Genomic DNA, 26,800 nt, shown 5'->3' with positions numbered 1-26,800 from the left:
GCCGAAGTCGAGTGCTCACGCAATTCCCGTGTCCAATCCATGAGCCGCGCTCGACTGTCGTGCAGGCGAGTGGTTTCGATCCCACAATTACGTCATCAAGCTTTGCGAAGGCAAGATTTGAACGAAATAGTTCCCTTTTATTCTCGCTATTTCACCACGACAAAGAAACGTCCGAATCAGTGGCGGTCTGTGTGAGTATACTTGAGCCAGACTAGGACCGGTACACCTCTGCAAAGTCATGAACATTCCAACTCGATATCGTTTCATGACCCCTTTTAAAGGGGCACTAAAGTGGCTTTTGAGATCGTCTATTTATGGTCATATTTCAATCTACAGGCTCTACGCGTTCTAAAATCCCCAAAATTAGGTTGGTACGCGCCGTTCGTTGTTGTTGTTTTGCGATTCGGCGCAGAATCTTAAGGCCCGTTCACACTCTTGCGACCGAGTACGACTGAGAGAGGCGAGATCTCTTACAACTTCTTAAATGTTTCTAGAATGAGGGAACACACTGACATTGTGGCGCCATCTATGCGGTGACCCTAGAACTGCATTTCACAGAAGCGAAGGTTTTGCGGGATTTCCGAGGTCAAATGTGCGTAATACCCATAGAAAGGCTCGTTTATAACATTGACAAAAGCTTTTTGAGCCAAAAAAGAAAGGATATTGCGCGAGAAATAAAAAAAATATGCCGGACCGCCGAGTTTACACTGCTTCCCAATAGATGGCGCCAGTGTGTTCTCTGGTTTAAGAAGTTTTAAGGAACCCAGGTTTAAGAGGTCGCAAGCAGTCGCAAGAGTGTGAACGGGCCTTTAACGTGCGACAATCTATCGCCGAGCGATCGCTTCCTTCACGGCAAGGGGGCCGACCAATGGCGGACAGATTTTCGATTGTGTGTGACTCGCGCCATCACTCGCGATTGGCTGTCGCACGTCCGATGATGCCCTCTGGTTTCTCCGTTGAATCGCAGAAAAACAGCCGTGTTGCGACCGTATATCCCGTTTTTAATATAAAATCGGACGTCTATCAATCTAATATTGGAATATTTTATTGCCCCTTTAAACGTACACGTCAGCGCCGACGCCCATGAGAAAAGGAACTCGTACGCACCCTCTCCAACCCCCCCCCCCTTTTTTTTTTCCTCACCGCTCACGTAATTTTTTTTTTTTTTTGACGTTGTGAACAAGAAAGAAGTTAGACTTTATACCGCACTGTGCAGCGCTAAAGACCTGGAGTGGAACGACGGAATTCCGACGCCGGCTTTGATTGAACAAAATAAAAAAAAAAATTAAAAAAATCAAACGTCCAGAAACAACTTGAACCGAGAATTCTCCTCTCGCAAGCGTCGAAAACTCGTTCGCCTGAGGAATTTTCACCGACTGGTGCGGAAGGACTCCATTTGCGATGGGCCCCTAGAAAGATCTAGGGAGCCTTCGAAAGATCTAGTATAGGCCCCGCTAGCGCGTAATTTTCACTTCAAGCAGAACGGACTCCGATCCATTTAAAATACGAAAAAGGAAAACAGAAAAAAGCTACCGTTGAATAAAGAAACACTTTCTCTTTCCTGGCACAGAGTTCGATATATTCAACTCATCCAAACATTCGTGTCCTGGATATTCTTGAACACGTAAGAAGAGAGAACGCGGAAGCCCGGATCAGTAATCCTTTCGAAATTCTGAATCGGAAGCGTTAAGCAAGGCTGTTCATTCAGATAATCCTGTCACTTTCGGATTCAACCGAAGCGAGGCATGACCGAACGCTGTGAGCTCCGGCATCGTCAACCGCGAGGCTCCTTTCGTAAACCGCACAGCTAAAGGGCATTAGCTCACGGAGCGCGCAATCTCTAAACGTTCTCGGCGGCACAGTCTTTCTATAATATATATAAAAAAAAACACTGGAGAGTGTAGCACCCGGTCCTTACCGTTTTACGTACTTTCAAAATTGGACCGCTGCCATAAAAACTATACTAGTGCGATCGTTGCCACGAAATGTGGTCGTTACAGCGAAATGGGAATAAAGGATCCTATTGTCTCTCAAGTACAGGAACCAGCATAATGTGCAGTGAATCTGGGGCAAGCCCACCGTCCACAAGCACAATATCGGATTTCTGGAGTAAACATAATCCTTTCAGCGCTCTCCTCTCCAAAGCTGCGAGGGTCAAGGTAAAAAGTGGAGGGGACACAGGAAAGGAGGAGGTGGTAAAAACTTGAAAGCGCAAAGTGTGTGTCGGCCTTTTTAACTCTAGCACGCCCAGCTATGAATGGCTCTGTACTCTAGTCATCGTAGACTGCGTTCCGGGCTTCTTGCTTCGAATCTAGCTCTTCACCACGCTCTTCTCTAATACCGAACAAGAGGCAGTCGCCCTACGAAGAATTAACTCGAACCTCTGCTTATGCGCACAATCTTATGTTATTCGATTCGACGCGACAACATAAGGATGAAACAGGTCCCGCGTGTTCAACAGTAAAAACAATTCGCTGTTGCCTCGGAAGTCGAAATGCGAAAAGCCCTCGAATTGAGGCTCAGCCACATTGAGCATTTCTTCGATGTCCTCCCAGCTCAACACGGGAACTTTTGGAAGTCGTGCGGCTCGTGCCCACCCAAATGCTAGGGAAGCCTGAGATTCAGAATCATCATCGTGGTTTTTCGCCCAATGGTAGCTAGTATAATACTGCACTGCCGAAATTTCCCATCGATAGCGGACACAACGGACGTCCTTTTAAGATGAAATGGAGAGCTTAAGAAAAGGGGAGGGGGCGCGACGGTGCTCCGAGCGACTTGAGCTGCCCAGACGTTCTGCGCATGTGCAGTGCGGCGCATCAAGCTGTTTCGAGATAGCCCCAAGCATTGATGTCCCCTATTCTAAAACTGCCGAATAACTTGGAAGAGGGGAGAACCAGCATGGAGCACAAGGATCGAGAGCTCGCAGTGCAGATCCCAGGGATCCTGCTTTCGATGCCCACATCCCGGCCCGTTTTGATCTGAATGAGCATCATACCGTCGTGCGACTGTGTGTCGCCGCTGGCTGATGCACGTTCAAGACCCCAGGCTATAGCAGCCGTATTGCACGGGCTAAATTTCACATTTCAGCAGAGTCGCCAAACACCCCATTAGGGCTAATTAACTTCCTGCTGTATAAACATACACGCAACATTATTATTATTATTATTATTATTATTATTATTATTATTATTATTATTATTATTATTATTATTATTATTATTATCGTGCACAATTACTTGACACGCATTCATGCTACGAGCGCCCAAACGACAGCTGGTGACAGCTGCTCGAGAATAACTATACGTGTTTCTCACGGGTTCAATAAATTAAAACAGCTTTCTCGTAAAAAAAAAAAAAAAAAAAAAAAAAAAAAAAAATTGAGCAATGATTTTTTTTTTTTTACGAGAAATAATTTACACACAGTTTACAATTCTAAGACACGTTAATAACCAATAGGGCTCCATACAATCCCTCAAAAATTATCCGGTGTACATAAAATACAAGAACTCTTGCGTAAAATACTGCTACCGATCATGGAACCAAAAGCCGCTGTTTGTGGTACCACGCCGCTTGGCGGCGACGCGACTACATTCAAACATCACGTTGCAACAACATTTACAGTACCTTCTTGTCTGTCTCCTTTTACTAGCTCATTTTCTTTCCCCAGTTTAGATCGGCATCATTGCGCGACTGCGCTCAAACCCTTATTACCGTTCCCATCAACGTCTCTCACTCCCTTCTCCTTCTGCCTTCGCTGCAGTCTTTCCCCTAAGATGGGGGATCATATTTCAGTATTAAACCTCTTTCCCCATTTTCATACGTTACATCCTCCCCCGCCCTGTCTAAAGCTGCAAACGGCTTCGACAAACAAACAAAGACAGAAAGAGAACAAGGTGTCGTCCACGTGCCAATCGCATAATCCTTGAAACCTGAGATTAGAGTCGGTCCGCAGGACTAGCTTCTCCCAACAACTCAGTAACTCTCCTTTCCTCCCTTTCTTTCCCATTCCTTCTAGGGCCGGTTCGGTTTCTTCTCGGCGGACTTGCAGCGCCAAGAATAGCAGCCGTAATCAAGAAGTGCGGCCACGGAGAAGAAATGCTTTTGCTAATGCGATCTAACGCCGCATGAACGCAAATCAGAGAGTGCGCGTAATGTAGGGCCTCTTTTCTGTCTTTTTTTCTTGTTGTTGTTGTACTCGTACGTTTCGTAGATACATAAATATAGTATATCATGCATTCAAAACTCGCTGTTTTCGTTTTTCAAACTGGCTGTGCTGATCATTACGAAGAAACAAAAATTAAAGACATATAAACGAAACATTGCTCTTAGACCTTTCTTTGTGTGTGTCAACGTGTGTGTGTTTATGTGTGTGTGTTTGCGTGCATGCGTGCGTGCGTGCGTGCGTGCGTGCGTGCGTGTGTTTGTGTGTGTGTCTGCGTGTGTGTGCGCGCGCGCGCGTGTGTGTGTTATTATTGTGACTCCATCGTCAGAAAAAAAACCTCCATGCATTTTTACTGAAGCACCAAGTTAAAAAATCAGCAAGGCAAAATGAAAGGCCAACACGAAAACAATTATAAGATACTATTAATATAGCGTGAAATGAAAACATTAAAGCAGTCTCGTAAACGTATGATCATAATAAAAGAAATATGCATATTCCGATTAACACACGTACATTCAAACTTGATGTAACCCAATAGCAGACGAGTCATGGCGTCACTGTAATATACATACATACAAACCACTAAAAAAAAGAAACAACGAGCGAACGCGGCTGGACCCTGTAAACCAATAAACAAATTTCGACGTGTTTGCTGTTGCTGTTTGTTTGTTCGTTTTATTGTCACAGGATCGCATAGACGGCACGGGCAGAATAAACAGTATTTATTTGGAGTTTCCAAAAACATGACAACAAATAGGGTGGGCTGCTACTAGACTTTCACGGAAACGCACTTCCTATTAGCGCCGAGATGTTTCGGTGGCGCCCTCTTATGGTTTCCCTCCGTGACGTCACGACTGGGATTTGCCTCGCCGTGACGTCACCAGTTGTTATTCTGGCTACTCACCATCGGTTGCGACGACGAGTTCGATGATGTGTTTAAAAAGCACAGGAAAAGCTAGGAACCATCGCAATCCGAAACTAACACCGTCAAAGTTGACAATCTGACAGTGCTCGTATGCCCATGGTTTTGCCAATCGTGGAAAGCTGACCACAGCGACGCTTTTGGTCGCGCACATCGCTAATAGTTCGCGTGCAAACATGTGTAAATAAGGTATATGCAAAAAGTTATGAAGGGGCAAAACATTTCCAGATGGGGACCGTCAAGGTTCAGTGATGCGCCTGATGGTCATAGCACAAAATGTGGCTTTGTCGAAGTAATCTGCTTTCAAAATAACGTTCTATTTAAATAGTTCCATTAGTTCAGCACCTTCTACATAAGCCGACTAATATCAACCGAAAATTGAGGTCATACGTGCAATAGCAACATACGAGTTCACAAGCGCAGCTCCCGAAAAGGGTACCCATTATTTTTCTTCTGTTTTGCTCGAGATTAATATTTCTATCCAGCTTGACGGAAAGAAATTCCTGGAATTTTACATCAGGCAAAAGAAAGTGGCGCAATTACAATCTGCACTTCCGGAAAGAGATATTGGCGACTCCAACGAAATCGACGGCGCCTATCGATAAGAACAGAAAGCTGTGGCGGCAGGTCCGATCTCCAGCCTTCTCGAGCAAATCAGATATTCCCAGCGCCTCGCGGTAAAAAAACGCGAAGCTGTGAAAGTGGGTTTAAAAGCACGCGATGGAAATCGCCAATATTAGGAATGCTAGAACTCAACTCGCACCATTATTATGAGTAGTCCCTCAAGGGCTCGAAAGGATGGAAAGCGATAACCTGAATAAATCGCACGATTGATCGCTACGCAAAGGTTACCGTTTATGTATTCGTTGTTGTTATTGTTTTTAGAAAAACTAAACTCAGAATACTTTCGTTGCTCGACTATTCACCAGAAAACGAATTAACGAAGCATTTATACTTACAAGTGAAGACGTTTGAGAAAACGTTTAGGGAGATGTGTCTGAAGCCATGGGTGTGGCCACGGCCTTAAACGTTTTAAGTCTGGTCTAAAAACCGAACACCGGTAACTCTGAATCGAACCTGTATGTGTATAGCTCCTTCGTTTTCGGGTTTTAGATTTTTCAAAAATCGGCGAACGCCAATATAACTGAGAAGCGCGAGATCTGTTCGAAATGTTTCGAATATTCTTGTACACCAACTTGTCTCGTTCAAGACGCTAAAATCGTACAGCCGAAGGCCCTCGCTAAATGTTCAACTTTGATGTCCGTGATGTCTTATACTTTCTAGTGCTGGTGACATTGGCAAGCTCGGCAGGCTTGCAAAGGCGGAGCGACAGCAAATCGCTTGGGACGCAAGCAGCGGTTCATGTTTGCAAGCAGTAAAAGGGTCGATACTATGTGGAGAGCAAGTCACCTGCTTTTTGCGCAGGAATTGCGGTGACGTCAGAATGGCGCTGAGTTCTGGTTGGCTTAGATTGAAAGATAGTGGGTAGACCTGAAGGCATCTAGAGTCAGTTACAGGTTAAGAAAAGTTTTCGAGGGAAAGGAAGGATGGGGAAGTAGACTAACCTTCCTTTTTCTGAAAATTTTTTCTTAACCTCTAACTGACTTTATAGATGCCTTGTGGGCTACCCATTATTTTTTTTTTCGATCAGCCAATAACAGCTCAGCATTCTGAGATCATCGCAAACCCTGTGCAAGAAACATACGAACTCGCTCTCCGCATTAACTTCTCAGTGGCTAAAAAGAAAAACACACACACACACAAAAAAAAACGTCAAGCGTGCGCTTACTTTTTTTTTTTTTTTTGCGAGAGCGAGCGGACGAACATGACGTTTTTTTGTCTTTAGGCGGTAGTTTCCACGCGCTTTTTAGCGTTCAAGAAGTTCCAGAAAATTTGAGCTTTCCCTGAAAAACGATTTTTACACCAACGCGCAGTTTAGAAACAAGTCCGCGTCTGCCCACTGCAGGCGTCTGCACTGCGCGTGCGCAGAAACGAAATCAGCGCAAGATGAGGAGTCCGCGCATGCGATCGTGTCAACAGCAGCTCGCATTCATGCATAAATTACAGGGATAGATCACTGAGCTTTAGCCAACGTTACTAGATTATCTAAGTCAGTGGTTTTCAAATGGGGGTCCGCGGACCTTTTGGGGTCCGCAAAGGCATTCTAGAGGTCCGCGAAGCCCAGCCTCATCAGTCAAGCTCGGCAATAAAAGTTGCATTTTTTCAGGTCGAGAAGAAATGTTTAGGTTTTCGGACGAGTTTTCTCGTGTGTCTGTCAATAAGAGAGGTCTACTTCATATTAGCCTTTAGTTATGTACATTTATCAAATCATTAATATATGTAACCTGTACCTTTCCTCTCCTGTCACCACGAACGGGGCTCTCCATCATCTCAGCCGATCCACAAGGGGTACGCGAAACATCGATTGTTGACAGCCATCGATCTAAGTTATGTAAATTCCTTTGCATCTATTAGGATTTCAAATCAATCGAACGTGCCTGAAAATGCATTCCACGCAAAACGCTTCACAAACGCGACTTTAATTTCTCTGCAGCCGATTGATTTCAGCGTCGTACTCGTCGGAGACCGCCAGAGTTTTGCTAAGTCCGATCGATGTTCAACGGTACAGCCCGCCAAACCAACCTTGAAAACTTACCCGTCCACATAGAGCGCACAAATGTAGTCATGCCAAAAACTAAAAATATATCAAGAGCTTGAGCGACTCACCGGGAATTAACCCTAGTTGGGCCTCCGCACCGCTGTTAAGCGTACTTCTCCACTGAGCACCGACGCACGACAGAGAAGCCTACTCATCCTCTCCCCCTATTATTTTTTTCGCATTTTTGGTTGATAATTGAATTTCGAGCTCGCATTTACCGACTTTAATTTTGCAGTGGGAACCGCCGAAAGCGTGCTGACAAAGTATACCTAGAGGCGCGCTTCGTAGCGTCAGTTGTAGCCACCGAGAGGACGAAAACGACGGGGAGGAGTTTCGGTTGTCCCGGTTCCCAGCGCGAGCTCCTTTCAACCTTCGATAATAACGCCTCAGCGTCTCGTCGTGAGCTTCGAGCGTGCACGCGCAGCCAAAGCACGACGGAAGGCAACGGACGCATGCTGGAGGCCGGGCGTTCAAAAGAGACGCCGTGCCGCTCTCGCCCTATTAGTGATCACAATCGGCGTAATAAACAAGCACCGTGGTAACAACGCGGCTCTATCCTCTACACCACCTCTTCCCAAAGGTTTTCTTCTTGTTTTGTGGTTGTCGTCTTTGAATCGCGGGTCTGGTATAAGAGTAGAACTGCGCTAAATTACTCTGTTTGAACGAATACTTGCGCAAGGGGAACGGGTTCCAAAGCCCAGCGTTCGCGAACCACGACGCTGGCATAAGGAGCGCAGGGATTGCGTCAGGAGCCACGTCGCAAATGAGGACGCAGCCCGAAATTCCCCGACCAAGTTTAGTATAAGTTTAATGCGTCTCATATTCAATGGATTAGAGAGCTCATATGACGTATTTAGGTATAGTTCTATATTCGCGAAATTTAACCCGTCAAACGGGGGTACTGCATAAATTAGATTATAATAGTTGTATCGTTTGCTTTTCTTTCTTTCTTTTTTTTTTCTTTTTTTTTTTATTGTGGCGAGTTAAATGTTAGGAGGCCTGAACTATAGCCCGAGCTGACAGTTGTGAACAAAAAAAAAAAAAAAAAAAGTGGGACATGAGATAAAAGAGCGGGATGAAATTGCGAATGTGAAAAGGAATAAATGAGTAGCCTTCGAAATAACTTGTCCTGTTGGAGTGACGTTAACTGGGGGACTCTCTGTGAAAAGAAATTTCTGGAGCAAATTGGTTAGGTGGGCTAGTTACTTCATAGTCTTTAAAAAGTAATGGCGGCGAAAGCACAGACAAGGGCGAAGATGTGAACGAACACAAGGCACCATTTCTGGTGGCTCCCATTGTATATTCAGAGCACTTCTATGCACCCAACACCTTGTCACTGGAAAAACGGTGCGTTCAAATGCGTGCAAACGAAACACCAATTTCGGTTGTACTGTGTACTACTCACAAACTCAGGATGAGACAGATTTCGTACTGTTCCACGTTAAACATATATCTGTATTGCATTATGCTTGCCAAATATATATCTTTATTAACGTTTACATATCAGTCATATCGTCAATGTAGCACACTAGTGATAATGCGTATTTTGGTCGAGTGATGGATGTTGAGGTGTCTCAAGCATTGGTCATTCGTACGCCATGTTATGTCGTTCTTAAAACAGACGTGTCAGGCTGGAAATCTTGGATTTTTCTTTGCCTCACAACAGTGTGACAGTGCTCGTATTAACCTGATGACGTTTCGAAACGTAACGCTTATTTTGTTCAATAAAATCGTCGCAATTTCTTAGACTTCCTTTTTTTTTTTTTCTGTAAACCCGAACGTGGGGATAACAAATGTCACTTCCAAAATAATCAAGCACTTTTTTTTTTCTTTTTTGCAAAGAAAAATGCATTTTGGGGTGCATTCTTTATAATATAACGTCCGAGTTTTATGTTTGCACACATTTATTGGAAAACTTCTAGTAACTACATATACTATATTTACTTTGGCACCCGAAGTATCCAGCAGTCGGAATAGCAGCCACCTCATATAAAATCTGCAGCATTCTAAAGTTAAAAGGAATACAAAAATAACGAAATCTTTCTATATACATATATATGTATATGTAGAAACTATTACAAAACATGACTCAAGAAATTTCCGGGTATCAGGAACACTAGCTTCTGTTTTTTGCAGGTTTCAGTTATAATTAGCGAGTCTTAAAGGGGCACTAAAGCGGATTAAAAGGTTGTCTTTTTATGGTGAAATTTTTTTTTAAAGGTCTGTAGATTGAGTTTGCGCCATTTAAAGGCAATTTCGAGATCAACTTTAGTGCCCCTTCAAAAGTTTCGCGCGGGCGAACAGGAACTAACACGTCCTTCCGCGAAACATTCGGCGGGGGTGTCTGCGTCGGGATCAACAGGTTGAGGCGCTCACCTTCAAAGCGTCGTCTGCGGGTCCCGTGCGCTCACCTGCGAGACGCAATCGAGCCAAAGGTGCGCGACCTCGCCAGGCACGGACGGACAGGCAGAGAGTTCCCTTTCTCACGACGCAAGCATCCGAAAGGGTGGCGCAAAGGTGGCACCGAGTATCGCTACACCTGACGAGTCGTCCATCGTGCACCGCACACAACTTTGCGCTCAGCCGTCGCTATCCATTGCGGACGGAGAAACTTTGCGCAGCTACACCGAAAACGAAAACGGACCGCTCCGATATCCAACAGCGGCATCGAGTAAGCGAGAGCGCTCAGGTTGGGGGACCCGGGGGAGGTTCGGGCGCAAAAAATCACGTGGTGCACTCCAAGTTTTCTCAGGTATCCGGTAGATGGCGATAGATGCGCAAAAATTTCGCTAGTGTGCCAAGCTTTGTGAGTGCTCCCAACTGTTCGATCGGGCTAACGTGTTTTAGGGAGGCGAAAGCGGCAATCCAAGCACGTAGCCAGGCGGGGGGGGGGGGATGGGGCATGGGACCCGGGTTGCCTCCCCACCCCCCGAAAACTTCCATTCTGCTAGGACCTCCTCTCCCCCCTCCCCCTCATACAACATTTTGTCATAAAGCCTGCCCCCCCCCCCCCCCCCCCTGCCCGGAACAAAATCCTTGCTACGTGCCTGGGGAAATCGTCTGCAAGTGTACCTGCAGATTCGTCTTTCCGCCCGCTGTCCTCCTCGCCAAGGAACGATGCGCGCATCCGCATATGCACCTAATTTATTTTGGGCTGGCGGCATCTTACATTAAATTTCAAAAGCTCTCTATGGTTTAAGTTGCTTTCTCTTTTATATCTAGGCTCTCTACACTGCGCTTTTCACGCCTTCTGACGGCGTAGATGCACACCTCTGCCTGCAACCAACATGGCCGCTGTCCTGTGGTCCGTTCGGCATCGATGGTCGATTTTGACGGCATTTTTGTAGACTAAACACGGCGAAAACACGTTGATGGTGCCCTAAACACGAATGCAGCGACCCTAGCCGTGAGTACATAATTTTATTTTGTTTATTCATTATTTGTATGCTCATTCGCCCGCGTCACTTGCGTGTGCACAGGAATGCCCCCGAGCTAGATTCCTATCAATGAAAAACTCCCATATTTCCGTGATTTCTTGGTTGGCGGTAAATGGCGAGCTCCAAGGGACATTATACAAGGTAATTGCTTGAGCCCGCTGTTATACTCGCGTCCGCTTACGACGGACACCGGGCCGGCTCCGACGCGACAGATCGACTGTTTTGAGGAAGCTGCTAGCCGTCGCTGGTTGGTTTCGAAATGCAATCGTGCGCAAAACACGCCTCTACAGCACCTTTTCGCTACCGTATTCAACCTATTAATGCTCGTTTCTTCTCATATGATAGCGATTTCTGTATTTCCAATTTCGTTCTCCCGCTCGGTGAATGTTTTAGTTTGACGGTGAATGTGTGACGACGTCAGAAGAGTGGTCGATGAGTCAACCACGTTTGAATTACAGCCCCGAAGACGCGATGCGCGAAACTCGTGCCAAAAGACTGACCAACGCGCTGTCCTGGCGAGCGTGGATCCTTATGCACGATAACAACCCTATTGTTTTCTGCCAGAGTGGTCATAGTAATTATCGGAACGTAACTCTTTTCTTTGTTCGTTTCCTTTTCGAGCTCGCTGTCTCGCGCGGAGGGGACTTCCGTGCCGATGTCACTCCCACTTTTTCTGCGAGCCGAACGAAACCAAAACGCGCGTTGTTTTTCGTAACATTATGATTGGAGGAAGCGCACAATGCGCATGGAACCAGGTAGGAACTTAGACGATTACTTCCGTGTATCATGTTTAGCCTCCCGGCTAAACGAGAAAATAGATGTCAGCAATATTTGTTTTTTGCTCTAATCGGACGAAACCTTAATGATGTGACACAGGTTAATGCGGAGAGATAGTCGTCTGCTTTTTACGCAGGAGTTCCGGTGACGTCACAATGACGCCGATCTCTGATTGGCTTTAATTGAAAGGATAGTGAATAGACCTCAATGGTCATGTTTTGTGGTCTACCCAGTATTTTTTTTCAATCAGCCAATGAGAGCTCAGTGTTCTGACATCATCACAACCCCTGTGCAAACAGCAGACAAACTTGTGCTCTGCATACCGCATTCGCGTCTTTAAATAGTTATAATACTGAGTTTCCTGTTCCTACACGGCATTTCCACTCAATCTCTTTTTAGTATTGTTCCCTTTCTTATTCTTATTTTAGTGTAATTAATTTATTGCCGTTTACCTTGACCCTTGCTGTCTTGCAGAATGTCTTTTTGTTTACTTGTTTCACTTTATAATTAGGGTTTTGTTTTTTCGGTAATTACACATGAACCCCAAAAATTAACCCTTGAGCCGGTGTTTTTTTGCTTAACAAGTTCTCGTCACCACAATTCAATTTATTTTCCACCTCTGTAGCTTTGTCCAGTGCTGTGGAAGATGTGTGCATGAGTGTGGGATCTTAAAAGAATCAGGTGCTTGTGCAGATGCGTGCCTGTGCTTTTTATTGCACTACAGATGGCTTATACAGACAATTGTGCTGTTCTTAGGGTAATGTTGTGTAATTCTTAGACCAACTTCAGACGGAGCAACTTTTCTCAATGTCTTTTTACATGTGCTGAAACTTAACGTGCTAAGTTTTGCCATTGCTATCATTAAAACTGCAAGTTTTTTGCGCTATTTAGAGACAAATGTAAATGTTAGTAATGTGTCTTCAAGCCTTTAAATCACATTCTGAATGCTAACTAATCTCCCTAAAGCCATTTAGCCGCAAGAATGATCCATAACAAAGCAGAACCAGGTCACATGCCCTCTTGAACTATCATTATCACCACCACAGCCGGTCGTGAGAATATTGCATCCCTGATTGGCATCTGCCGCTTTAAATGTTTTCGAGTTTGTCGTTGGTTTCAGTCGGAACCAATGCGCCAAGAAAGTGAGGGAGAGGAGGAGACGAGAGCACGTGGGGGACGTCAGAATGCTGAGCTCTGATTGAAAAGATTAGGGGGTAGACCTAAAGCTAGATGCCTTTGTCTCCACCGCACTCATTGGAACGCGTTTGAATGCAAAAGCCAAACGTCAGACACCAGTGTTCCACATTCTATCATGTTCGAAGACTGCAGAGGAGACAAAAGCAGCTCTTGTCTCAGCTGCTTTCTCATTCAAACGCGTTCAAATGCGAAAGCTAATGTGGAACTCTGGCTTTCTGCATTCTAATGCATTCGACGAGTGCATTGGAGCTAGAGGCAGCTAGCTTTAGGTCTACCCACAAATCTTTCTAATCGTAGCTCGTCATTCTAACGTCTCCGCTCACTGTCGCATCCTCCTCTTCCTCACTTTCTTGGCGCATCCCCCACCTCTCTTTTCACAGGGTGAGCATAAGAACAGCTTCTCAGCAACCCCGGAATTGCAGGAAAATTTCTCCGTCTGAAGTGGGACCTTATGCCTAACGTGTGCATTGTTTGCCTGTGTCTAGCGCACACAAGAATGACTTTGGTCTTTCAATGCCTTCTAGATGTCGCTGGCAGCTGTAGCCTGGGTCGGGCTGGCCGTAGTTTTGTTCTGGTCAACATTTGGCTTCTGGGCTTGTCTCCTCCTTCCCCTCTGCATTTTCATAACTCTCTTAGGGTAAGCTGTAGTAGTTCTGTTCTTTTGTTTCTTCTTTGTGCCTTCTCAAAAGGGAGCACAACCCTGTGCTCAACATACATAGGTTAGGTGTAGAAACTTACCACTATACTCTGTTTCACCTTATGATGGAGCACGGATGACGATACGAGCTATCGAAGCCAGTCCAGTGCCATGTGAGTGTCACGTGACCTTCAGGAAGGTGCAGCGAGACGCAGGGGACGTAGTCATGTGACATGTTCACAGTGCCGGTTTGGCTGGGATGGCTTGTATCATCCATTACAGTTCATCAATAGGAGAACTGGAGTATAGAGTCCCTGACAGTGCATGAAAAAACCAGCCATATCATATCTTGATCTTACTGTTGCACAGCATTCCTTCGTGCTTAGATCACTTGTTGTATAAGTTACTTCTATTCTATTGTTTATTTAAAAAAAAAAAAAAGAGAGTACCGTAAAATCTTGAGAGATAGCCTACCTAACATCAAGAGCAAATTAGCTGAAAAAATGGAGTGGGCTAACTTTCGGTGTACAATCGAGAAAAGTTTGAAAAAATTGCTATTTTTAGGTCGTGTCCCTTCCAAGCTTGTGAGGGCGGCGAGGGGCAACAAAGCTAAGATGACTGTACTTCCCAGTCAGCAATGTTCACTTATATTCCGCCATAGCGAACTAGCTGCATTTACGCTGTGGTCATCATTGATCCCAACACTACTATTACTAGGAGTGGGCTATCTTTCGGTGTTTAAAGAAACTTACCGTAAAATACCGAAGAAGCGCCCACCCCCATTTTATTGAAAAACGTTTAAAACCAACTATGGGCGCTTTTTAGGTCCATGCGCCAAGATCAAGATGGCAGCCGATGAAGAGCCTCATAGAGCCGTGGAAACAGAGAAAGCAACCAGCCTGGCTCTTTTATTTCGGTTGTACAGATGATTGGTAGACGTCATTATTCACTCGTTATCTCTAAATCCGTCAAAAGACTCTTCGGAATTACTGCAAAAGGCAAGGTCTACGCACTCATCGCTGACACCTTCGGGATTGGAGCAAGCTGCTGGTGCTCCAATGCCCGCAAGTCCGTTGTGCAGGTAGCCATCCTCGCTACCGTCCAGCGCGGCACTGATGCCGCACGCCTTGAAAGATCAGGCGATCATGTCTTCGGGCACGGCTGCCCAGGCCCTTGACACGAAGTTGAGGACGTCCTACCTCAAAGGCTTCCAGAGGTTCCCTTTTGGTGTCTTGTCCCCCTTCCGCATGAACTCCGCCCATGACGTACGAAGCGAGTCCTTAAACGGCTTGTTCCAATACACGTCCGCAGGCTGTAGAATTCAAGTGCAGCCTCCTGGAATGTGCACGATGTCCGTAGCGGAGGCTTCTGCAGTGTTCATGACCACCCTCGTCTTGTGTATCGGCGCTTGGTCGGTCACTAGCAAGCGGCGAACGTCGTCGATGTGGGGCCCCAAGCACGGCTGAGCCATTCCAGACATATGTCGATTGTCATCAACCATTTTCGGACGACGTTAAGCGAACGGTCGCTGCAAAAACGGAAACAGGACAAAAGTACAGTTACGCAACTGACGGAGTCAAACAATGTGCAGCCGTGCCGTGCCTACTGCTATTACTTCGGTTGGTCGTGTTCCAGAAGTTACTAATCAGACCCTTGATAACAGTTTTGAGTCGTGGCAAGCCGGAAAACTCGGATCCAATCGAGCACATTGAACACGGCCTGCCTGCTCAGGGCGCCGAGGGCATATTCGTCTGTCGGACCCACGCCTCACGAGTTACGTCATAGCATTAGTGCAGTCACCCTCAGTTACTCTGGCAGAAGTTCTGTGTCTGCCAGAGCGCAGTTCTGCGTCTGCGCTTGGCGGTCGCGATTCGGCGTTTACAAACTTTCGTCTCTCGTGACTCTCGGCATGCTTTCCTCTTTTGTCAGGAAGTGCGTCAACAGCGTACTGGTCTTAACAAAGCGAAGCAGAACACGGTTACGGTGGTCGCAAATTTGAATATCATGAGCGTCAAACTTTACAAACTTGTTGCTCTTGCCATGCTTTCGTCTTTCGAAGGAAATGCGCCAAACTTACTTGGTATGCGGAGCGCCATGAACACACGGGCAGGGATCCTCCCTGTGGGTTCCTTGAGTACGACAAATGCCGGAAGTTTTGCCCCCGACGCGCGAGCTGCCGGTGCGATGGTGAAGCCCCGACGGGCGCAGCCGGTGTTGGCGATCCGGATGCTGTTTTCACCAGCAACATTATTGGTGCAGGTCGCTGGGAATTGTCCGTTCTGACCATGGTCTGGTCCATATTGCAGATGTTGAATGGCGTGTAGTCGTGCCGTGCTCGCAAAGTAGCAATTGTAGAGCGGAATGCAGTGACAGCTTCGCCGCAGTCGGCAGGGGCCTTCTGGCTGTCGTTGGTCGCCGTACGCATAGCCACCGCAAATCGCTGCTTCCATCGCTTGATATACTGTGATGACGCTTTGAAGTTGCCAAGATTTAGACTCTCGGCTATCCTTAGTGCCTCGTCTGCCAGGAGCCGGTTGCTGACGGCCCGGCCGGCATCTCGTTCCCTTCGAAAGTATTCAAACAGTTTGTCGTCCACCTCCTCACTGAAGACGGGCACCCCATTCGTGAATTTCTTCATCTTCTGCTTTCCGTAGTTAAGTTGCTTCAGGGTTTCGTACTTAGAGTCCCACTCACGGATTCGCTTCCTGTCGATTTTGAAATGACGAGAGGTGCCGCTGACATTGCCTCCAGACGCCCTATGCAAGTTGACGACTTTGATCTTTTTGGAGACTGTGTAGGAGTGCATCCTGTGCTGGTTGCTTGCCAACTTAGTGACCAACGGCAATCGGGAAGCACGAAGCATTTATCAAGGTGTATTTTACAAAATGCTGGGACGAACTGGCTGTAATCTACACTCCTATTGGTCCTGTCGTTGCTACCCCCGGATTGTGCAGACCACACAATGCTGCAGTAATGTGAAGGACAAAGTGCCCGGAGCTACCTCGGTAGCCCAATTCTACGGTAATTGGTCTCCGGGCCGAGTCCACCGCAGCAACCTTCGGCAGGGTGCCTGCTGCGGTGGCTGCCGGGAACGCCGGCGCTTCCGAGGATATGGGCGCTTGATTTGTACTTGCCCAAATTTTTGAGTTTCGAAAATGTTAATAGTGGGTGCTTGTATGGGTATGTGTGCTTCTTCTGTATTTTACGGTAGCAAATCAAGCCAAAAATAGGGGCGGGCTATCTTTTGGGGGTGGGGCATCTCGGGATTTTACGGTATACTTTATTTTGAATTAATCAGTATTTAATGGAGGCTTATTGCAGGGCAGGTGCCTAACTAAGATTACGGTTGCACATCAAAAGCTCCCTAGGTCGTCTGAATTAGGCATCAGTCCTTTACTTGGGCATGGCAAATGCCTTTCATTCATTTGCACATGAACGAGAGAAATTTGCTTTATTTACTCTGAATTAAGCGGTAATTATTTCTGACTCAGCACATCATGGAGATAATTTATTTCACAAAATTAAGTACAGACAAATAACATCTTAAGGACAGCCAGTCCTTTTCAGTAGTGTCCTTAACATAAAAATGAGGCTAGTCTACGAGCTTGAACCTATAGCTGTTCTCTCTGCCTTTCTTTAGGTGTCTACCTTGGTTTTGTAGGATCTGCGTGATGGACTGCATTTTTGCAGTAAGGAGAACTTGTATTGCCAGGTCCTCTTTTTCGAAAACTTAAATACTTTTCTTGTAAACACCAACTAAAAGAAACGTTTTGAAGTCTTGTTTGTTCCCCTTGATGCCTCTATTAGAAAACATGTCAGATCGAAGCTGAAATTCCCGATGTTGCATATTGTTTCCGTATATTTATATGGATTATATTCTCCTGGGAACTTATGTGCTGCATGCCTGGGAACTAAATTGGAACTCAGCATTTTGGCAGTGTTTCAGTAGGCTGCAGATTCTCTAGAGATTGTTTGTACACAATTTATAAAAAGTTTGGGCAGTGTTTATTTACTTTCATAATATTGGTGCTTTCTTTTGTCTTTATGAGCATGAAACCTCATAATAGGCAATTGCTGTAGAAAAATATCTGCTGACAAATATAGAAATCGCTCTTCCTTCATTAACTGCAGCCTGTCCTTATGTGCCTTACATAAAACTGTCAGTGAATTAAGTTCTGTTGGAAGAACAGTTGTACAGATAATTAAGTATTCATAGGCAGTTTTCACTCAGGCTGAGAGGCAGCTAGCTGTTCCTTTAAATTAGCAAGTATAGCAGAGCCAGCATTTCTGTGTTTTGAAAAGGTTTCTCAGTTTCCTTACCGACGCTCATATTTATCTGCATTTCTGGACTAATACCGAAAAGTCAGTGGCCACGCTATTGCCGATTAGCTGTGGTCACTAACAATGACTTTTGGCTGAAAGTTGATTTATTCTTGATGGTCACTTAATTTGGCTAAAGCATAGAGAGTGCTCAAGTTTCTTCTGCATGTTTTGGTCCTTTTAATTAGGTATTAATATGTACCATAGGTATGTTATTTAAGGTCGTCTAAATTTTCCAGAAGGTAATGGTCATAATCTCTAATGTGCAGTAGGATACACATGCAATCACTGATTCCCAATTATTCCATAAGACATCAATGCTGACATGCAGCTCAGAACTAATGCCATGTTTATACCTAGGCATGAAAACCTCAGGTTTCATGTTGCCTTAGTTCTCACGATTATGGGGGATCAGCGTTTGCACTTTTTGCAGTGTAGTATATGTTTTATCTATACTTTGGGGTTATGAATATCTTGCCCACCGTAATATCCTGTGATATAGCCCAGCTGAAAAGGAGAAAAAATTGGGTGAGAATAAGGAGTGGGCTAACTTTTGGTTTGCAATCAAGAAAAGTTTAAAAAATGCTATTTTTAGGTTGTGTGTCTCTGTCAAACTTGTCTTCACGGCGAGGGGCAATGAAGCAAAAATGACTGTACTTCCTAGTCAGCAATGCTCGCTTATATACCGCCAAAGCTAACTAGGCGCATTTATGCCAAGGTCATCATTGATCCGATTGCTACGATTACTAGGCTATCTTTCGGTGTTTAAAAGTAAGTAGCAAATCAAGCCAAAAAAATAGTGGTGGATTACCTTTCAGGATTTTACGGTAGTTAAATTTTTCGATGAGGCATATTTCACTAACAAAACTGACCATGTTGGAATGCGTGCGTTGCTCAAACTGAGTGTGACTTCCAGAATTATGCTAAGGTGGACTGTTGTGACCTGTTGTCAACTAATCCGTTGTGTTTTTCTCTTCTAGCGTAATATTTATGGGCTACTTGATGGAGTACCAGGAGCAGCTAAAACCTCCATCCGAGCCTCCTACATCACACATTCCAGAAGTTCATTCTTTTAAGGGATTACCACAGGTAGGACGTGTCTGCATTCATGTGTCTGCTGACTTACTTGTTTGCTCATACTGTAAAACCTCGTTATAACAAAGTTGAAGGAGCGGTCATAATTATTTCGTTATAACCGTTAGTTTGTTATAGCCACTGTGCATTACTTCCTCCTATTAGCAAGCAAGGGGAATTATGATTGCTTTGTTATATCCATTAGTTTGTTATATCCCATTTTGTTATAACGAGGTTTTACTGTACAGAGAATGCCATCCCAGATTTTAGCCGGATTGGTAAAAAAAATGTTTTTGCTGCCAGTTTTGAATGAAGTGGTGTGAAGTCACTCGTTGATTTTGGTTTTATTGTTAATTGGGATGATTGAAGGGCTGGGTTTCTTACTTAGTAGACGAGTAATGTTTGAAACTTCTGCCGTTCTCTAGATCACAGCAACAATTCTAAAACCTCCCAAGAAGCCACGCTACGCTCGTTACTTGACTGGCCACCCCGCTATAGACGACCCCCTGTCTGAGGTAGGAGTGTTTTACTTCTGCAAGTCTTTTTTTTTTTATTGATTTGCTAATGCCTATTATAAGAAGATGTGAGGTATCCCTTTTGATGTAAAATATTTCACCGGTGTGCGAGACCGAGCTAACACATTTGAAATGGCCTTCCTCAAGTGAATGAGGTATATGACCTATTTATTGTCATATGGAAATGCACTGGTACTTGGAATAACTTTTAATAAGCTAAGAAATAGGCATTCTTTTGCTTTTTTTTTAAACATATGTACAAAGCCTACGTGAATGAGGAAGTTGTAGAGCTAAAAAAAGTGTTCATCTTTACGATAGTAGGAAAAGTTTTCCAAGTGGTGTTGATTCTTGTTTGAATTCTACATATTGCAGGAGCAAGCCAACGTAAATGTAAACTAAGTATGTTATTTGCCTTACCACCCCTGACTGGGTGGTCAAAATTTTGGGGAAACAAATTGAGGCATGTGTGGTTGTGCTCTTTGGAACTCAGTACCAATTTCCTCTTTGGAACTCCATACCAAGATGTTCAGAACACAGTATTGCAATAACAAGATTCACATATTAATAAGTGCTTATTTCTGCAGTTTACTCATTCTTTTGGAAATGTCACCCTTGGGCTTTATGTATTGATGTTGCCTTCCCTGCAAAATTTTAACCCTGTGAAATGATTAAGGTGTCTATTTAAGCTCAGGAGAGCCACAAAGGACAAGTCGCCTGTGTATTGTGTTAACTGTTCAGTGTGGTAGGAGAGTCTTGTCAGTCTACTCGTTTATATCATGCCCACAATTCTCCAAGTGCAGCAAGTGCAAGCTCATGCTTTTCTGGAGTTTTGTTGTCACATAACCGTGCATGAAGTACTACCTCTGTAGCTCTTTCTTCTAGAGCTGCCAACCCATAGCCTCGGGATTTGTGCGTCGCTTTGAGGAGGACAAAATGCTAGCTCAGTGTTCCAAAACTTAAAGGGACACTGACAGGGTATTTATGCTCGCCGAGGTTTTTAGTTGTACGTGACATATGAGAGCTCAACTACCCAGAACAGAATTTGCGGCTCGAAATTCGGTTTCTTTCCGCCCGAAAACCGCCGATCAAGAACTGGCCGGTTCGAGTCTCGCTCACTCTCTTTTCTGCGGTCACGGGCCGTTTTCTAAGGTGTCGATGCGACCACCAAATTTAATCAAAGTCGTGGGTCACTGAAAGCACACTCAGTATTAAAAATAGAAAAAAATATGAAACCCAATTTTTGTGGCTTCTAAAAAGCTGCAAATACATTGATTGAAAAAAAAAAGTTCCACAGACAACCGGAAGCATTCTGTGCGTTCTTCGTTTTGCGTGACTCGCGGGGACGACGATGGTAGCGGACGGCGGGCGTGGGACCTCTATTTCAGAACTGTCGTTCGCGGTACCGGCGAATTCTGTCTACCTTTAAAAGATAAATTTGGGACTGATCAAAAGAATTGGTATTCATCCCGTACGACACGCCCGACCACCAAGCCGATTTGCACGAAGACGTCGCCGAGCCGTCGCTCCCTTCTCGTGGCTGAAGACATCGCTCGCGCAAACGTCAAGCACGACGTGTCTACTTCCACTTGAATATGCACGCGTACGATTTCTTTACTAGGTGCGGATGTCGCCAATGCGTGGTGCTTCCTGACTTCGACCCGGGAGTGCTTTTGCTAGAGGAAAATCGGCAGCAAACTTTCCAACTTACAGTTTACCGGCTAAATTATTGCTAAGGAAAGAGATCCACCAGCAGAGAATTGCCCCAGTAGCTCAGTGGGAAAGACGTCTGCTACACACGCGGTAGAACCAAGTTTAATCCCCCGTAAAACTTTTTTTTTTTTTTTTTTTTTCAAGCATTTTTTGATGTTTACATATCTTTTTTTTTTTTACAATTATCACTGAAGAAACAAACGAAACAATAACAAACAAATGTTGTGGACGACACTTCGCTGAATTAAATGGTATGGGATTTCCTTTTTGACACCTGCGAACTCAATGTAATCACTTTCCACAAAATGCAAGGAGGATATAAATCAGGTAGCGTCCGCTTTTTGAGGTGCCAATTGTAGCCAGCCATTGGTCTCGATCCCGTTGATCTTTCGGAAACTCTGTCGCACAAATGCCCCCTTTTTTTTTTTTTTTCGGACGCAGGACATGTGAGCCAGCTTTTCACGCAACATTGTGGGTGTATTCTTTTCGGAGCCGATCATGAAAATTCACCACGGGCACTTACTACTCATCCTCCAACTCCTCAATGTACAAAACAACTCATCTTGCAGTACAGAACAACGAGCGGAACAAACATAACGGCAAAAGAATCGCACGGCGAGCAGTTCCCGCACGCCGCATCGCACGCCGCATGTCGTGTCGTCTGCTACAAAGAGAAGAAAAAAAAAACAGAAAAAAAAAACGCACGGTCGGGTGTAGCCACGTGACTTCCGCCACTCACTCTCTTCTCTCCACTTCTCCGACCTCCGTCGGGTTTCGGTTTCGGTTTCGAGCAGTTGCGTCTTTTGGCTTTATTAAAAAAATACGCTACTCTGTGGCAAAATATTAATTGGGTAGTCCTCCGACACCATAATGAAGCGTCTGGCAAAAAATATAAAAAAAATTTTGGGGGGTGTCAGTGTCCCTTTAAGTGTGTAAATGGTCTAATTTGAAAAAAGGGTTCTTCTTACTTTCTGTAGAAATGCCCTGTGACACGACGGGCTGCAAAGCATGGTTTCCCTCCCTCTTTCTCATTTGCACACCGTCAATGTGCTTCCTACCTCTAGGAGGGCAGTAACTGCATGTAGTGTTACATTCTTCATTGTGTCACACCTTAGAGGTCTAAGAGTCCTTGATGAAGCAGCAGATTATTTTTTTAATCGGTCATTTTTTTCCTATTTTAGTTTGGAATTTCAGAGCTGTAATGAAATTAGATTAGCCTGTTTAATGTGTCCAAATTGTAGCATCGGTCTTTTTTTATTTTTTATTGGAGTGGTCTTTTGACACAACTTCTCTTGGATAGCAGTTCTTAAAAAATAATGTTTCCTCTTGTCCTCATCCAGGTGTTGAACTATGTCCTGCGTGATTACGTCTACACCTGGTACCTTGGCCTTTCGACCGACGAAGCCTTCACTGATCACATTAGAGATCTAGTTCATCAAGTCATAATTAACTTTTCATCAAGGTATGTCTCATTTTTCCTGTAGTACCTTGCACTTTCACTTGGACATGACTCTTCAAGCCTATCTGAAGTAGGGTCATAATACATATTGAAATCGGCATCTGGAAAGAATAAGACATTGAACAAAACTTGAACATACCATAGTCACTGACAGAATGAGAAAGGCAGGGTGCCCCTTTTCGACGCTCGGCCTCCTGCACACATTTGTTGCCTTTTGAGGCACTTTGACTGCATATTCACGCTTGATGCTCTCGAGATGCCTATGTATTATCGAAGGTATGAAGCTCACACTGGAGGACTTCCCTGCCATTCTTGTCCTGTCAGTAACTACAATATAACCTTTCTTGTCCATGGAGGAAGCGGGGTGCTTTTATATTGAGCTATTTGTGTTCTATTCTTTGTGTCTAATTGGGTTGGGGATCTAAACATTTAATCATAGTTTTGGGGCAGCTTTGGGCAATTTTTAAATTTCCTAAATTAGTAAGAGCTGTAAACATTTACGCTACTCTATTCATTCCTCTATTATGTTGCTCACCAAGTGTGTCCTAAGTCTTGCTTTCCTATACCTAGATGAGCAAAGCATGTCATATCCTCTTATGCTGAGAAATGAAAAGGCCTTCCCTTTCTAAACATGTTAAAAACAACTCATTTATGGCTGTACGTGGTTGAAATAAATAGTGATTTTTTAAGCGGAATTCAGTTTGCCTGTTCTGTCACCATCTTTACCTGTTTTTTTGTATTTCTTCTATTTCTTTTTGTCATTAATTTGTCACCAAATTTGATGAAGTTACTCTGCTGGAGGCATTTTATTCCGATGAATATTACCTGCCAATTCTGTTGTTAGTCAGACAGTATGTCTTGTTCCTTTTCTGAACCAGGGCCAATGGAGTGGACTGGGTTCAGTACCTCACCATTCAACTAGTCGACGACTTTGCATCTCATTTGCGGTTGTTTCGTCAAGCCCAGACAAAGTTGAAGTTAAAAAAGAACAATGGTAGGAAACCTCCCTTAACCATTCATAGGTGATCCTCATGAAGCTGGGTTCATGACGACAGCGACTCTTAACTAAAAAATTGTTAAATGCGTGTCTATTTTTCTTTTTTCTTTTTTTTTTTCTTTTTTTTTTTTTTGAAGCTGCAGATGGCAATGCCAAGGCCCCTGACCTTCTGAGTTTGTTCTTCAATCTGGAGACTACCATGGAGCAAAAGTTACTGTGTCGTGATCTAGTCTGCATCTCAAAGGAGCGAGAAATGGGTATGGACTGTTCTCCCACCTGTCTTAAATTTTATAGAGAGAGAGAGAAAAAAAAAATCCAAATAAATTTTAAATTTGCCTGTTGCTGCTGTAAATGCACACTTGTCTGAGACAATGAAGTCTCAATAGAGGGCATAGCAGCCAATGTTTAGCCTCTCGCTTGACAAAGATTGACCTGTTCTCACACATCTGTTGATTGTATTAGTATGGCAGGGCTGAGGAACTTCGGGCATGTGGAATAATGGTGTGGACAACTTTATTACTCTTCCAGTGTGTTGAAATGCTTGCCATGCTCTGCACTTTTTTTTTTTTTATGATGCGACCCCTGTTTCAGAGTACCTCCAGCATCTGGGGGAAGTGCTGCTGTACCTTTTGCTACCGCCCGACGATTTTCACAACAAAGTTATGAGAGTCTTCCTGAGGGTGCGTAGGGCTATGCTATGACATTCTAGCCAGCGCTGTCAAACTGGCATCTTCTCCGCGGCCTCCGTCGAAAGGGAAGCGCGAGCGACACCCATGCCTGACATCTCATTTCAGGAGCTCCTTGTGAACACCGTGCTTCTCCCTGTGATAAACCTTGTCTCCGACCCTGACTACATTAACCAGACAATAGTTTGGATGGTAAGTTATTCCATGATTTGGCTAATCTTTTGTTTCAGCTTTTCTAACTTTGCTGTGTCATGACTCTTGGGCACACTTTGCCTACCGAGTGCTACGAGGTGATGCAGTTAAATCATTTTTAAATGCACTTTAAAAAAAAATCCTTCGTTTGTTTTGTAATGTTTACATTTCAAGTGTGCATAAATCTCACCCTTTTTAATTTCGGGCCGCCTCTGTTTCCTATTTCCTCACTTCATGTAACATTTGAATGCAGGTGTTTTTCGAACTAGGCTTGGAGACCTTTACCATGTGCTTCACACTTAATATCATGTTTACTCAGATATATTTTATTAGGCCTGAACTACTACTTTTCTGCAGACCATGCATCTATACTTAATTTCACTTCAAGAACTGGCTCCTCGCAGAGCATTATTAATTACCCTTTTATGTTGAGAATTAAGATATGTGTAAGAGCATTTTAAATTAGATATGCGTTATCTTATGAAGACTTACACGTTTTAAGTGCCAAAATCATTGCTTCTTCCTTCGACAACCAAATCTTCTATGAACTAACTTTGAGCAGCTTTTCGTTGAGGTGAAAACGAGTAAAGCCATAATGACACAGAAAGCATTTGTTTGAAAAGTGCTCTTTGGGCTGATTCTTGGGCCGATAATATCATGTGGGGATATTATCTGTGTACATTTGCAAAAATTGTTCTGTTGATTGAAATAACTAACATGTGTTGCATAGAAAAAACAAAAAAATCTGGGCATTGTCTACAAGTAGCTGCGTAAAGCTTCTGTTCAGGAAACTGTGGTAGCTGCTGTAGTTCATTCATTCATTTTTATTTTATTTCAATTAAGATCATTGTATCTCATATCAATACACAATCAGCGTCTGTTTCGAGTACAACCGTCTGCGCTATGATGGCCTACAACGAAATGTTACTGAGAGTCGTTACGGCAACTGAGCTGTGTACAATGCTTTGTCGTGTAACGCAGAGCAATGCAGTTCATGCAAATGCCCGAACTAACCTTAAAAAAACCCTAAAATATAGAAAAAGAAAAGATTTTTTTAATGGCAGAGAGTAAGTTTATTATATTTTTCTTATAACTTCTGCACAAAAAAAAAAAAAAATAGTGCACAATTTTTACGTTTTTAGACAGGATGTAGGTGGAGGTCATGGCCCGTTCTAAGCCCTGCACACAGACCATTGACCCCGCACATTGCTACTGGATTGGATTGGCTCTCGGCCAAACATGCTCAGTAGCCTAGCCTCCTTTTCACACCATTTGGCGCGTCTAGCCTGGCGTCTGACTCCGCCTGCTTGTCGTCCGAGCAGACGCGCGGTAGTCTCCGGCATCGTGTGCTATTCCACTACTGTCTGTCATTGTCTGCAACGCCCAGACACGGGCATGAAAGCTGCAAGTTGGCATCTGTTTTCGCCTTCATTTGGTCTGCTATTCCTGCCCCTTCTAGAAATATCTGCAATGCTCTCAAGATGCGTCCATGAAAGCGGCTTTCTAACGTTCCATCATGCACTAGCCATGGTCTAATACAAGTGTCTGTCAATGTCTTTTCATGTACAGTAAAAAGCGACTGAGAGGACTAAAAAAAGCTCGAGGTACACCTAGGCACTTCTTATGAGTTGTGAATGCGAAAGCACGCACGCCGCTCTTCACTCTCTTCTTTAATTTGCGGCGTACAACAAGCTAACCTTGGGCATGAAACGGTGGAGCCGCTGTCTTGCGGACACGCAGCGCCATCGGGTGAGGAATAATTGAAACTGTTGTGCGCCTTGCAGCGCGAGGAAGGAACAGACAGCAACGTAGTTCCTACTAGAACGAACCCCTTGGTTTATTCCATTCGCCATACAACCGATAAGAGGCCAGCAAATGCGGTGATCGCTGATAACGCAACAGTGTGATAACACAGTCAGGATGACACCACACAAACTGACGCGCAGCGGCCAAAAGGAGCCTCGTCGACGCACCCCGGCCAATGGGACTGAAATGTAAAAGATACTGGTGGCTAGCTTTATGCGTGGTTTCATTAAGGTGCCATTTTGCATGGTTT

The 26,800-nt window shown here is 44.4% G+C and overlaps 1 protein-coding gene across 1 annotated transcript in view; it reads left to right on the top strand.

Moving 5' to 3' along the window:
- The first annotated feature begins 11,017 nt into the window (after positions 1-11,017).
- Positions 11,018-26,800, top strand: part of LOC8028294 (sorting nexin-13) — a 40,073-nt gene continuing 24,290 nt past the window's right edge. Inside the window, exons 1-9 of the mRNA XM_029985447.4 lie at positions 11,018-11,149; positions 13,679-13,791; positions 19,092-19,200; positions 19,611-19,700; positions 22,751-22,872; positions 23,748-23,863; positions 24,004-24,123; positions 24,458-24,546; positions 24,661-24,744. Coding sequence (XP_029841307.3) covers positions 13,679-13,791; positions 19,092-19,200; positions 19,611-19,700; positions 22,751-22,872; positions 23,748-23,863; positions 24,004-24,123; positions 24,458-24,546; positions 24,661-24,744 — 843 coding nt within the window. The 5' untranslated portion in view covers positions 11,018-11,149. The remainder of the gene's footprint in view (positions 11,150-13,678; positions 13,792-19,091; positions 19,201-19,610; positions 19,701-22,750; positions 22,873-23,747; positions 23,864-24,003; positions 24,124-24,457; positions 24,547-24,660; positions 24,745-26,800) is intronic.

The sequence above is a fragment of the Ixodes scapularis genome, unplaced genomic scaffold (genome assembly GCF_016920785.2).
Source record: "Ixodes scapularis isolate PalLabHiFi unplaced genomic scaffold, ASM1692078v2 PGA_scaffold5__190_contigs__length_132052651, whole genome shotgun sequence".
In the NCBI taxonomy this organism is placed as follows: Eukaryota; Metazoa; Arthropoda; class Arachnida; order Ixodida; family Ixodidae; genus Ixodes; species Ixodes scapularis.
The sequence above is the reverse complement of the archived record's forward strand: the minus strand, read 5'-3'. Positions and strand labels throughout refer to the sequence as shown.